A 15,309-nucleotide genomic window follows, 5' to 3' on the forward strand; every position below is an offset into this window, starting at 1 on the left:
TAGTAATGTTCAAGTCTAAACTGCGGCATAAACCTACTTGAACTTTATGCAATGCAAAATGCACCAGGATCTTATTACGTCCTTAAAAAATAATTACATGCAGCTAAAATCTGACATAGGTTCCTGTTATGGGTTGAACTGTGTTCCCTCAGAATTCATGTTGGAGTCCTAAACCCTAGTATCTCAGAATGTGACTGTATTTGGAGAGAGGGCTTTTAAAGAAGTAATTACAGTTAAGTGAGGTCATTAGGGTGGGCCCTAATCCAACGTGACTGGTGTTCTTATAAAAGGAGGGGATTAGGACACAAACAGGCACAGAGGAAGGACCTTGTGAAGTCACAGGGAGAAGATGGTCATCTTCAAGCCAAGGAGAGAGGCCTCAGAAGAAAGAACCCTGACAACACCTTGATCTCAGACTTCTAGACACCAGAACTGTGAGAACATAACTTTCGGTTGTTTGGGCTACCCAGTCTGTGGGACTTTGTTACGGCAGCCCTAGCAAACTCATAGAGTTGGCTCTTCTGCAGCAGCTGTATAATCACAGGATTCTAATGTATAGAAATAGAAATACTGGGTGTAAAAGGGACATTAGGTGTCTAATGAAATATGAAGACCTGAGACTTTGCCAGAGATCGCACCTTTTCCATAAACATTAAAGAGTCTCTCTGGGCACGCTCTGCACAAAAGACCCATTGTGAGTGTCACAGCGAGAATCTCCACCTCCACTGTACCAGCCACAGCAGCACTCTGCAAGGAGAAAATAAAATTGGAAACAGTATCTACCAGTATAAGAAAGTCAAAACCACACAATAGCCTCTCAAGATACGTGAAAGAGTGACCACAGGGAGCGGAAGACCTTCTGTGGCACAGGCACCATGTACGCCACCCACAAAAATGGTCTGGGCTCTCTGGAACCGTAATTCTTTGATGAACTAATTACTTCCATGTGATTTTTCCCCTTAAATGGCAGTTCATTCTCCTTGGGACAAAGCATTAATTAAGGCAAATAAACCCTGCTCAGACGGTTCTCATCTCTCCCACCTCTGAATCCCCATTGCATTGTTTATACTTCTTAGGACACTTATTAAATTTTACCATGTAGTGGAGTAGTTTGTACATTTCTCTTATCCCAACAGGAAGCAAGGACTATATTTATTTATCACAACTCTCACCTCTGTATGTAGCTCAGAGTCTTGTACTCGATTAATACTCAGTAATATTCATTAAACAGAATTGAACTAAATTACCATTCAGTAAACCATGGAAGTGTTATTTTGCATTTTAGGTCATAGGTAAATACATACCTCAGTAGGAAACAGGAGGGCTGGGGCTCACACCGAGAAAGTCAAGGGAGATGAGTTTAGAGAGATTAAGCAGACATGGAGCTCCGTACAATTTAAGGAACTTGGATTTTGTCCTAGGGGTGAAGGGATGAATTTCAAGCAGGGGAGAAACAGTTTCACATTCACATTTGTTTTTTTAGAAAAATTAGTCTGGGAGCCAGCTGGAAAATGAAGTATAGAGAGTCACGACTGATGCCGAAAGCCAAAGGTGACAGTGACCTAGAGAAGAGTCAGAGGTGTCTGAGCTTTGCGATCTCTGTAACGGCGAGACTAGCAGAATCACTGTTCAACCAACCGAAGTACAACCGGGCAAGGTATGAAGGTGAAGACAGCAATTTTGATTTTTAAAATTTTTTTCTTTTTTATTGAGGTATTAAGCATAATATACTAAAGTATGTAAAGTACTTTATTTTGAAATGGACATCTTGATATATTTGTACACATGTATATACTAATGCAATGTCCAACCAGATCAAGAGAGAGAACACTTCCAGTACTTTCCATGCCCCTTCCTAATCAATAACTTGTTAATTATGATGGCAAAAAGTAATTTTATAGGGAAAATATCGCAGATGCCACTTTAACCAAGCTATCAAAGTTAATATCATCAAAATGAGACAAATTGACATCATGCATTTCCTGATATGATGCACCACAAAGGGCGAAGATGGCAACAAATTCTTTGACACTTTTCCCACAGGGAGGTGTGGCCTACGTCCCCTGCCTTGAACCAAGGCAGGCTCTGTGACTGCTCTGATGAATAGAACAAAAAAGTGATGCTCTGACAATTTCTGACAGTTCTCTTTCTTTGTCCTGTCACATTTGCTTCTGGAAGCCAGCTAGTCACTGTATTACAAGAAGCCCATATGGAGAGTATGCCTGTAGATGCTCTGATCCAGTCTTAGCTCAACTCTCAGCCAAAAACTGTCATCAACTGGCTGCCATTTGAGTGAGCCATCTTGGACGTCCAGCCCAGTTTAGCCTTCAGATGACACCAGCCTCAGCCACCACTACATTAGAGATCCGAAGGAAAACAGCCCAGCTGAGCTCCAACAATCTGCAAAACCATGAGAGAACAGCAAATTGATGGTTTAAGCTGCCAGGTTTTGAGTCTTGTTATGGAGCAATAGCTAAGGAAACAGCAGCTAACACTGTAAAACTGCAAGGTCCATGAGACTTTATCTTTCCTGCTGTGTCCTCAGCTTCCAGAATAGTGCCTGGAACACAGTAGATAGATCAATAAATATTTGTGATGAATAAATATACAAAAGAATAAATAATTAGCAATATATTATTGATTTGAGGAAATGATTTGAAAAGCCATTTCTCTTTTAAAAAACTATTAAGCAAAGTTTAAACGTGTCTTCTTTTTGCTTAATGAACTACTTGAGCAAGCAGAGAAAGTTTAAAAAATCATGCTATTAATCTTATATCTACATTCAGATGTGGGTCACTCATTTGACCTACCTAAAAGTGGGTCTCTTAAAAAATAGAATGTGGCAATCTAAATATTTAAGGGCCTCATTAAGGATACTGTTCTGAGGTTTTAGAATCTCTTAAAACTTTAAAAAATCTTTTATCTTACTTTCTGCTATTCCTCCTGAAGCATCAGGACCAGTAACAAAAGAAAAAAATAACCTAAGAGGAGAAAAGGTACTCATTTGCTTTGGTGACACTGAGGTATTTCTGGGAGGTTTGTAAGGCAAAAAATAATTTCTCTCCTCCTTTCCTTCCACAAGACAAATTTTGAGTGGTTTTTCCATTACTCGGCTCCTCATATGAACCAATAGCATCAGTTGTGGACCAGCACCAGGAGCAGGAAGGTATAGAAATGATTGAATAATGAATGGATAATCGTCTAAGGAGCAATGAATAGAGTTAATGCGAGCTGAATGCTCTCTGCAAGGGTTTCCCTACACTAATAATGATATTAATAATATATATGAGCCCATTTTGTTTCTTATTAGGGTAATTAAAAAGTGGCATCTGTTTATATACTCACCAACCCATATAAGAATTTGTGAAATCAAAATGCCATATATTGAAAAAAAGTGAACTAAAGAAAAATAAAAGTATTACACAAAAAACATACTCTTAAGTAACAAGCATCATTGAAAAATGAAAGGAAAGTATAGATAATTCTAAAATAAAAGTAATAATCTTCATTATATAGTTCAGTTAAATTACTGGATGATTGGTATTATGCTTACCTTCAAATGCAGGAAGACATTTAAAGAAAAATCTGGCTACAATATTTCCCATACACAAGTACTACAAAGTATACTAAAATAGCAAAATTACTCAAAAGCATTATCTCTAAATGGAATCTTTACTACCAAACATATATGTATTAATCAATACTTATCCTTCTGGAATAAGAAAAAGGCCTGAGGCTTATTTTAGGAATATACAAAATTTGTTTGTTTTTTTCCTCAGTGGTGTCCTCTATCTCCAGATGTGGATGTCAGTAATCAATCCCACACATAAATCCTTTTATTAGTTTACTTGCTTTGGAGCCATAAGTAGAGTTCATTGTCATTCAGGTGGCATTATTGTGGCTTTCTTCTTTCAAAACTAGGCCACCTTTCCAAAGCTTATATTCTCTCATGTAATGAAGAAATTTTCCCGTTCATCGAGACTGCAAACTGTTATCTACTTACTTTCATCTCAGGGATGACTTCTCAACTCCCAACTGCTGGCTTACCCCATTTTGATTAAATTCTTGTCCCAAAATTATTCGTCTTTATCATGACCTGCCTCTTGCCTTTTTCATCACAGGAAGCAAGGAGAAAGCAATTTTGGTGTTGCCTACTGTATACTTTACATCAATACATTAAAAAATTACAGAACTTCATCTCTGCTTAGGATTCTGTTCTAACCGGTGAGCTTCTCTCCTACAATTTGACTTGCGTGCTCCCAAGACATAATTCTGTTGTTGGAGCAGTGACAATGGCAAAAAAAAGACCAAGGAATTAGTGATCCGAATGCTCTGAATGTAAAGCTTTGGTTTTCATATAGGGATTTAGACCTAAGCGCTTCTGATATGTCATCATTTCTCCTAGCAGGTAATTCAGTCCTCTTATTCCTAAAGCAGAAGAAATGGAGTATTCATATAAACAAATGGATAGACATTCCTTCTTTCAAACTATTTAATGGATTGGTCTTTGTCAGGAAAAGTAAGATAGAGCAGCTATGAAGCAATAAGTATTGGTATTTAAGATGCATAAAATCATTTTAATCCTTTATATGTGCTTGTTTCTTATATATTTTTAACTTGTACTCAACAAGGTATCTTTAAGCACAGCCCCAATTCAGGGTGCTTTGAGCCACCTCAGTTCAGTCCCTCCAGGTATGGTACAGAAACTTCATCATCACACCACCAAAGATTGTCCAGGGCCCCATTCCCCTTTTCTTGGGATTATGGGTGTTTAAGGGCGTGAGGTAGATACGGAGGAGGGATGTCCATGTACACACATTAGTTAGGGCCAAGCAAAGGCCCCTGACAGAGATAGGGGTCACTCCTGAGGGGTTAATAGTGAGATGCTACATGTTGAGGAAGTGGAGGTAAGAGGGTTGCATCCAGATCCCAGGTGGCCTTCAAGACCTCCATTAGTGCCTTTTGTGGTTAGGATGACCATACCTCCTAGTTTGTCCAAGACATTCCAGTTTATGCCTATTACCTCTATTATTCTAATGTAATTGCTGCCCTTTTCAGTCACAAAAGTGTCCCAGTTTGGGCAATATTATATCATCACCTTATTTATCGTAGAACTTTGCCAAAACAACCCACTTGGGCACCTTTTCCTCTATCGGCTTCCTGGACCCCAGTTCTTCTGCCCACCCTATGCTTAACCTCCCTCTCCTCTCCTGACCCTGCTAACCCCAAATCTTTTTTAAAATCTCCAGGGATTCTTTCCTTTTCCCCTTCATCACACCTGAGAAAGCTTGTCTCCTTCAAACGCCTTCAAAGCCACCCTTCTATCTCCTACTCCTTCCTTTTATTCTTACACAGTAAACTTTAGAACCAAGAGGTGATATTTAACCTACACAGATGGTCAGCACACACTCTTTCTGGAGAGTCTGGTGCCACACTGGCCACTAAATATTTTTTAAAAGTCCCTGATACAGAGCCCATGAACAAGGGAGTCTCTCAGACTTACTAAACGTCTATCACAGCAGACGGGGCCCAGACATCCATGTCTCCAGAGCTCTACAGGTGATTCTCATGCACAGCGGGCACTGAGCAGTCCTGGCCTCACATGTCCCAAGCCACCTCACTTGACTCCTATAATCCCACAGAGAGGCAACACAGTGTAGCAGTCAGAAGCAGTTTTGAAAACAACCTACTAGGGTTTAAATCCACGTTCCACCACTCACTAAGTGGTTCACCACTCTGAAAATCTTGAAGATACTTTGGATCTCTCTCTGCTTCAATTTTCTCTGTAAAATATGGTTTACAGTAGTACTCACCCTCATACTTGCAATAAATATTAAGCAAGTTAATCCATGCAAAGCACCTAGATGAGTGCCGAGGACAGCAACTATTTTTAAAATGTTAGCAATCATTACCTGTTTTACAGTTGAAATCACTTCCAAGATCACACCGCTAGTGGTGATGCTGAGATTGATACCCAGGTTTTCTGAATCTAAACTCCACACTTTCCAGGATGCGACTACTACCCAAGCACTCTCCTACGTGTAATAAAAAGCAGCAATAGGCCAATGAATGATATGGGAAGTACTTTATTTTATCATGTGACACCATGTAACAGCCATATTTACAGCTGCCTGACCAGTGCAGATTTGAATAGGGAAGATGGCTCAGAAACAGCAGTATTAGTAATTCAAGTATTGACCCTTATTTGATAAAGGGAAAGTTCTGATGACTGATTTACCAGTTTTAAAATAGAATTTTATATTCAGAGTTATTTTCTTAAAAGAATTAGTTTTGAACCAAATATATACTAGGTATAGTTTATTCACATAATGAAACTGCATTTGAAAACAAACATTTCCCACCTTTTCTTTTCTCAGCATTATGAATGCCTCATTCCATCATCATGATGGATTCCTCAGAATCTTCCATACCATTTCCAGGGGAACCCCTGCAAAGCAGCAAATGTCTACCTTCTCTCAGAAAGAAACTGATAACCTGGAATTTTTCTTATCACTTTCCCCAATATTCCTAAAACTCGCAGCTCTGCTCTTTGGAGAGATGCTTCTTTTTGTCACAACAGAAAAAAAAACACCCCTAGGATTTAGAAAACCTAAATTATGGGCCTGGCTATGTCATAAACTACAGAATAATCTTAAAAAAGTCATGAAACGTCCCCAGGCCTCTGTTCTCAAATACAGAAAAGTCAGTCGTTATTTGTTCAGTCCTTTGTGGTCCTTTATTTATCTTCACAGTAACCCTCAGATTTAAGTCAGGCTGCATTATACTCATTTCATGGAGGAAATTCAATCTCAAAGAGGTTACACAATCTACCCCAAATCCCACAGGTAGTAATATGACAAAGCCAAATTTACACAATCTTGCTCAAGACCCCAGTACTCTTACACATTATGCTCATAAGTTTGTTAAATGGATGAAGAAGCAATTTCCCAGGTCCCTTCTAATGATCACATTGTATATGATTCTACTTGCTAATTTTTCTCTCCTCTTTCAGCCAGCATTTAAATTAGAAGATATACACATTTGATCACTAAATTTCATTTACCACAGTTCTTTGATTTAACCATTCTTTAAAATTTTCTTGTATTTCTACATTAAGTCAAGAAAAAAGTTATTTTTTTCAGATAGCTCCAACTACTGCTTGCCTCTCTGAAAGCTTTTGGACTGATCTGTTTGTCAAAGCAGAGATTGTTAAAATTTTATAAACACCAATTCCTTCTCATAATTTTAAAGAGCTATTCCATATATAAAACCAACTCAAAACAAAAGTAGTTCTAATTCTTATTCCCTGTAGTAGTAAAAATGTATTTTTCTCTTGATTTGGTATCGAGTCTCCTGTCTTTATTTAGAAAATAGTTATTCTACCTCACTGTCAAGTCTCTCTTTCCCTAACAAGAAAATGTCAGTCTTAAGAGACAGGAAAGCTCTTACTTTCACTATTCCATAAGAATAAACTAATCATCTAAATTGGAAGATGAAACTTTGAATGTTAAATGAGGAATTCAGGACACTTCCCAAGAGGCCAAATGACATTTAAAAGCTGATATGATATGTGCCTAAAATAACACATTAATTCTTTTATTTATGATAAATTTGTACATGTGCTTAGTCATGCTGATATACATATGAGCATATGCCTAAACCAAAATAAAGTTTAAAAGAAAACAAAATTCAATCTCAGCAATACTGAAAATTCAGCAGAGCTCAATAAATAGTGTGGCCTCACAAGGAGGGAGTTTTAAACATTCAGTAATTTATATAATTTAACATGCTAAAAGTAAGAAAATAAACAGGGCATGGGGATGGGGAGTATGTATAGGAAAAGTAACTTCAAGATTTTCTTCATTTTGATTCGATTGCTTTCTTGTCTTCAGGAGGGAAGATTTTGACTTCAAAAGTAATAAAATACTTGAGAAGGGAATTGACATCTTTCTGATCTAGATAGTATTCTTCTGCTATTTTCTCAGCAGTCCATGTTTCTGGATAAAGTTTATGATTATTGAGAAGTGTCAAAGCCTCTGCAACAGAAATTTTGCCTTTGGGAATGTTCTTAATATTCATCATGTCAAAGTGATGGCCTTTCGGCAGTCTGAATTCCTTTGGCTCCTGAGGTGTTCCAGCATCTTTTACCTAGTACCGAAAGACAAAACAAAAAAGGGTTTCAAGATGAGAGAAAAGACCTGACATCTACTTTCATGCTTCTCAAATCTCCACTATTCTTCTTCAAATAAATGCTTCACATGCTTAAACTACATTTTCTCATTATAATGAGCCATAGTTTGATGGCACTTTTGCCATGTTGCCATTTCATAACTATATCTTAATCATCATTAAGAAATTTAGGTAGTTCTAGAAAGTAATTATTGAATATATACCATCTACTCACATTATTTCATGTACATTAATGAATAAAACGATCAGATTAAAAACTGCTTAGAAGGGCGAGATTCTGATGCTGCCCTAACAACTTACTTGATAATCTCCATTCTGTTTCCTAGTTTTATATTTCATATTCGATGCCCCCAAACACCTTGAAAGAATTCAAATATTGGTGGAGATCTTCCAAGAAAATAACCTAATCCCTCCAATACCCCAAGTGATATCAATAAAACTACCTATGCACACCCATCTTTCTGTCCGTCTGTCCTACCCGAGCTTAATCCTTGCATTTGTCCCCTGTATTTCACTCCTCCTACCCAGCTATGCCCATCATTCCCTTTTCCTCTGCCTTTCAACTGCACCCCAGCTACTGCTGCTGTTCCATCAAAGTATAAAAATGCTATAGTCACTACTATTTAGAAACACCAAACCCAAAACCAACACTTCCTTTATGACCAGTTTCCTTCTTTTTAGTTAAGCTTTAGAAGATAATGATATTTGTGATCTCTAATCCAGAGGATTAGATCTTAACTCAGAGGACACTTTTCAGGCTTTATTTGAACTCACTACAGCATCCGATGCTGTTGACTTCTCCAAAGTGCCCATAACTGTCTTTCCCCTTGGTTTCCATGCCAACCCACTCCTGGTTTTCCATCTCTCTCTCCAGTGGTCCCTTCTTTGTTTTCTTTGTGATCTGTTTCCCTACAGCTGCCCCTTAAATGTTAGTGTGTCCCAAGTTCTGGCCCAGGCCCTTTTTTCATTCTACACATTCTTCCTAAGTAATCCCACACACCCCCTGAACTTTCATGACTACCTACATGTTAATGACTTTCAAATTTGATCTCAAACCTAGACCTTTCTCTTGACTTGCAGACCCAAACTCCCAAATGCCTAATGGGCATCTCCACTTGGACAATCTACAAGCAACTTAAAATCAACATCTCTAAAACTGAACTTATCCCTTTCTCTGAAAATCCAATGCTATCCTCATATTGTCTCTCTCAGTGACCAATACCACCCACCTCCCATATCTCATTCCAAAACTCAAAGTTTCTCTTACGTCACGTTATCCCTGTCATCCCCCCTCCTTCACGCATTACAGCCAATCAATGACGAAATTCTGTTGATGCCGCCTCCTCTCAAACCCCTCACTTCTCTCCCAGTCACTACATCAGCCCAGTCCAAGCCAACGTCTCCAGCAGAAAGGGCGGTAAAAGCCTCCTAAGTGGTCTCCTCTACCCAGATAAAATGCTGGTTCCCTCCCAGCCCACTCTCAAAACTGCCCCTATTATGAAGCAGATCTGAGGGAGACATGAAACTTCTCAATGACTTCCCATTGTTCTCAGGATAAAACCCAAAGACAATAAGGATCTTCACGATCTGGCCCCTACCACCCCATCCCACCTCATTTCTCCCAAATTCACCCCTCACACTTCCCCCTAACTGTATAGAACTCCAACTGTTCTGCAAAGGCATCATGCTCTCTCCTACCTTCATATCGTAACTCTGGCCTGAAACACTCTTCCCAACTTCTTCACCTTCCTAAACTCCAGGCTTCTCTTACCTTCCGCCTTCCACTCCAAACCACTTTTACTCAGACTTCCCTTCTGATCATTCTTAAATACTAAGATTAGTATTATTATGACACTAAAAAATAACTGATAAGGGGCCGGCCCCGTGGCCAAGTGGTTAAGTTCATGTGCTCCACTTTGGCGACCCAGGGTTTTGCTGGTTCGGATCCTGGGTGCAGACATGGCACCACTCATCAAGCCATGCTGAGGCAGCATCCCACACGCCACAACTAGAAGGACCTACAACTAAAATATGCAACTATGTACTGGGGGGATTTGGGGAGAAAAACCAAGGGCAAAAAAAAAGAAGACTGGCAACAGTTGTTAGCTCAGGAGCCAATCTTAAAAAAAAACAAAAAAATCTGATAAAATTCAACATGTTCTCTTGACTAAAAAATACCTTAAACTGGAAACAGAAGAAAATGTCCCAAATGTGATAAAAGTATTTCTTAATCAGAAACCATGTCATTTTATTATAATTAATGCTGAAACATTAGAGGCTCCTATGTAAGGAAAGAACAGGATAGAATACCAACTTGCCCTGCTACGTAAATGCTACAGACAACATAGAGAAGAATTAAATATAAATACTAGAAAGAAAATGGTAATTCTATGCTAATGATATGAGAGTATCTTTAGAAAAATAAGAGAATCAACTGGAAAACTAACAGAAATGATAACCTCACATTGTGGTTAGCGACAATACAAAAATCACTCACTTTCGGACATATTAGCAATAAACAATTAAAAAACTTCAGGTGAAAAAGATTCCATAGTAACAACCTTCACTCTATCCCCCAAAGACTCAGTAAAACAAAGATGCGAATTCTCCTCAAATTAGTCTATAAAATTCCAATTCAATCAAACTCAAAATCCAAATAGAACTTACTTAAGAACCTGACAACTTGATTCTCAAGTTCATCTAGGAAAAAAATGTGACAAGAGCCAAGAAACTTTTGAATAGAAAGAGATAAGATGGTAACATATATCAAGACACATTATAAAGGTGAAAATATTATTCTAGTATAGAAACACAAAAATAAGTAAACAGAACTGATCAATCCATAAACAGACCTGTATGTGTATGTATTAGCATTTTGAGTCGAAAAAGGAGTGCGTTTATTCAACAAATTATATTTAGACAACTGACCATCCAGTTGAAAAGATCTCCACACACCACTTATTTAACATCCAATAAAGACTTTAACATAAAATACACACTCATAAAAGTACTAGAAGAAAATATAGAAGACTGTTTTTATGTTAGAGTGAGCTCAGACTTCCTATACCAGGAAGGACAAAAAGGCTAACATACTTGAAAGAACTTTGAGCAGCAATAAATAAATAAGTTAAAAACTCAGACAAAAAATAAATTACTTGACATGTCATAGGCACAGTATCACTAATGTCTAGAGACATCACAAATCATTAAGAAAACTACACACTGCCCAAAAGGAAAAAAGGGACAAAGAACATAAATAGATACTTCAACCTTTTTTTCATTATCACGACCCCATGAGTCTTTTTAGACTTTTCCTAATACCCACCGTGAAATTTTAATATCACTGTGTATCTCTTTATCTATTATGTCCATATATCTGTGTTTTATACAAAAAAGCATTATTTTTTTTTCCGCTCCCCAGAGCCAACTTTCAAATGCAAGATTTAGTATAACACGAGAAATAATACTTGGAAGTACTGTTCAACACCTGTCTAAAAATAACATGAACATCAACCCCTATAACTTTTTACGTGAGCATCTGGTGATAACTGAACTCTACAATTGCTATTATATGCAGTAGTTTCCAAACTTTATTTTGCATATGAGTCTTCTCTTCTCTAGCAAAAATTGTATTAATATCTCTATCTGTGTAAACAGTCTATTGGCTATCTAGAGAGAGAGAGACATAAGCAGAGAATTTTAGAGTGGAAAAAACTGGGGAGTTGTCACTGGCATTTCCCTCTCCTTTGATCAAACTCTTCCCCTACTTAGAACCTTCCTGCCCCACACACTCACTTGGATAACTCCCACTCATCCTTCAGGGCTGAGCTTAAATGTCACTTCCTCAGACACCATCCATGATCCTCCAATCTCAAATAGGCCCCTCTGATATACACTCACAACACCTGTACTTCTCTATCACAGACATATCAGTAATTCCATGCTTATGGTTGCTCTTCCGTTTAATGCCTGTGTCCCTCACAATACCATAAGCACCACGAGACTAAAGACCAGGTCTACTGTGTTCATCACTATATACAAAGCACTTGTGCCTGACATTTATATATGGATTTACATATAGGTTCCCATTCCCAATGTATTCTGTGATCTCCCTTTCTTCCTTTCCTATCTGAATATGTCCTTAAAAACCAAAAACAAAGGAACACCAACAACACACTACTAAAGGAATCCCAAAGAGTAGAACATACCTCAATCCACTGAAGGATGAGAAAATAGTATTAAAGCTCTCCTTTGGTCATTCAAATGACAATCACTAGAAGTACCCTACCAAAACCGACAAATTCTGAAATATCAAATAATTCACATAATTCATTCGATCAATACTTTCATCACAAGTGTTTTAGAATTTCAGTAAATATCCAAGGAACCAAGGCATGCGTGCCTTGCTTAGACCACTGTGCTTAAATTTTTCCAAAGCACCAGATTCTAGTCATAACTACACTGACATTTTACACTTGCAAAGCATTCACTTTCTTTGCCAATTGCCACTTCTCTTGATCATTTTCCTAGTGCCCAAAAAGGTTAAATAATTTATTTACTTCCTTTAAACATACATTACCTGCACAGAAGACACAGGATCTTTGGAATCGACATACACATCTTTCAGTAATGACAGCAATTTGTCATCTTTTCTAGCAATTTCTCCCTTAATTTCTGGATGGACTAAGGAAAGAAAAAGAAATGTCACAAAATTAAAACCAAAGATTTCCTCTAAGATCCTGAACACTTAACACAAGACAGTCACTCTGTATTTTTCGTTTAATAAATAATCATTCGGACAGTACAGAAAGTAGTTTAAACGCAAATCAAAATGCTAAGTCAAGCTTGGCGTCCATCGATCAGGGAAGACCCACATGATTCCTTCTGACTCATGCCCACTATCAGGTCGCTAAGTGTTAAGGATAAAAGGCCCGAGTACCGGGGCAGCGGAGCACAGGCCGCCTCCCCGGGGACTACGAAGGAGGCGGAGCCGCCCCTCCACCGCGGGCGCGAGGGCACACTCTCAATGTCACCGGCTTGGCGGCTCCGCCTTCCGGCGCTCGGCTGACCCGCGTCGCTGCGGCCGAGCAGGTGGAGAGCGGTCACCCGGTCACCGGCCCGAGGTCCACTGGCGCGGACCCGCCCAGCCCGCGCCGGGGCTCGCCAGCGCGCCGCGCCCCGCACCACTCACAGCTCAGCTGCTCTTGCAGGAGGCTCTTGGTGGAGGGGTGCCTGGGAGCGGGAGACGGCTTCATCCTGCTAATTTCCCGTTCCGCGCGGTTCTCCAGGTTGAAATTCCTGAACACGCGAGCCAACGAAGCCCCCATCGCCTCACAACATGATGCCCTCGGTTCACGCCGCACGTGGGAAAACACTGGCGCCGGCGACCTCCGTAACCAACTGAGCATGCGCACGTCTGGGGTCGCCCGGCCGCGCGCCGGAAAACGGGAGCTAAATGCGCGCCGTTCGCCCCCTAGCGGTCGGGAGGAGACACGCCGCGTCTCGGCCCAGAGGGTATCAAAGGGAGCGCCTCCCTCCCGGGCGGGAGACGTGCTCCCTCCAGCGGCCGCTTCCCGCGCGAGGGGGCGGGGCTCCAGGCTCAGACCCGCGGTGGTTCTCGCCCCTGGAGACTCGTGGAGTCGCGCGGGAAGTTTTAAGCAGTGGCATGTTGGGCCACACCCCAGACTTTCTGATTTAATTTCTGTGGAGTGAGGTCCTGCATTGGCTCAAGCTTGCCACGTGGGTCCAAAGTTGCAGTCTGAGGAGAGAATCAAAGTTGTACGGAAATTGACCTTGAAGACCTTTCACAGGTCAGTGCAGCCAAAGAGGAAGCCAACAAAAATGGAACTAATTGCACCAGGATAAAGGAAGGGTCTAAAATTGCCCTTTCCTGCTTTAGTGAAAGGAAAATAATGAAAGTGTATTCCTTCTCGATAAATATTTGTTCTCAGTCATTCTTTTGTTAAAACGCCCCTTATTTTCCTGTCCCCTTGCCTGATACATTCCGAGCCACCGTGTTCTCTTTTTCCATGATCTTTTACATCCTGCTCTCATAACTCAGTTGACCTAATTATCGATTTCGGTTATGCTTTCTTTTCCTTTGTCTTTATTTTTGCTACTAATTTGTGTTATTTCTCCATGCCATTAAGTGCTGAGTCACCGCTTCATTTCCTAGCCTATTTCTCCTTTCTCCTGCCTTCCTCATTCTTTTTAAGCCAGGGCAACTCCGTGTAACTTAATGAAAGGAATAGCCAATGAGACATTAGAAAAGAATGAGTGTTGTCACATTTCTCCCTCTCTCTCCCCCATTTCTGAATGGATTACTGTGTTTGCTGCTTTTATTTAAGATTCTTTAGAAATATTGTCATTAATCCATAATAAAAGAACCCACCAGGAAATAGGGTTTCCAGAGTTAAGACTATTTCTCACAGACTGTGGCTGCGAGATCTGTTTTTGGTGTTCTCAGCTCTGCTTAGTGAAATGACGTTGGTTGGTTGTTTTTAACCAGTTAAAAGCGAGAAAAGAATCGATGTAAAAATAATTGAATCGAAGTAATTTTTTTTAAAAAGAATCTAAGTAAAGAAAGGAGCAGTTTTATTTAAAGAAAACGAATGTAATTATTAAATATAATATTCAATCTTAGCAAAAAGTCCTACAAGGAACAAAGCTTCCACCATTGATTCTCGTGACACATTCTTACTGGGATTGGTATTTGGAATTTACAGAGGCTGAAGCCAGTGTTCTCTGGTCGAGTTAGTTGGGAAGTTATCCTGAAGGTGGCAGGCTGCTCCAAGATTTCCATCTTTGAGACAGAAGCATGCTCCTAACTCAATGCTTTTTAGCCCAAGTATTCATATTTCCACGGTGGCAAGAAGTTTTCATCTGCCTGATTATGTCCATAAGCTTCAACAACTATGGTAGCAATTCCACTTTTAATAGGCAATGGCCTATTAAAATATTTTAGAAGTGAAAAAATCGTTTTCATAGAAATTCCTCCACACTTCTGGCAGCATGAAAAAACAGTATTAGACAGAAGTTACAGGAAGTGTAGGAGATGGTGGGGATTACCGCATGAAAGTATTCCCTGAATTCCCACCTTTAGGTAGAGTTTGGATTCAA

General features: G+C 39.6%; 1 protein-coding gene across 1 annotated transcript; it reads right to left on the reverse strand.

Annotated features, from left to right (window-relative positions):
- Positions 1-6,066: 6,066 nt before the first annotated feature.
- On the reverse strand, positions 6,067-13,875 carry NDUFAF4 (NADH:ubiquinone oxidoreductase complex assembly factor 4). The gene is made up of 3 exons (XM_001503837.5): positions 13,382-13,875; positions 12,770-12,873; positions 6,067-8,148 (listed from the first exon to the last, which is right to left on the reverse strand). The coding sequence occupies exons 1-3, from the start codon at positions 13,596-13,598 to the stop codon at positions 7,861-7,863; spliced, it is 609 nt and encodes a 202-aa protein (XP_001503887.2). The 5' UTR covers positions 13,599-13,875; the 3' UTR covers positions 6,067-7,860.
- Positions 13,876-15,309: the final 1,434 nt, after the last annotated feature.

Source organism: Equus caballus, chromosome 10 (assembly GCF_041296265.1).
Source record: "Equus caballus isolate H_3958 breed thoroughbred chromosome 10, TB-T2T, whole genome shotgun sequence".
Taxonomy (NCBI): domain Eukaryota; kingdom Metazoa; phylum Chordata; class Mammalia; order Perissodactyla; family Equidae; genus Equus; species Equus caballus.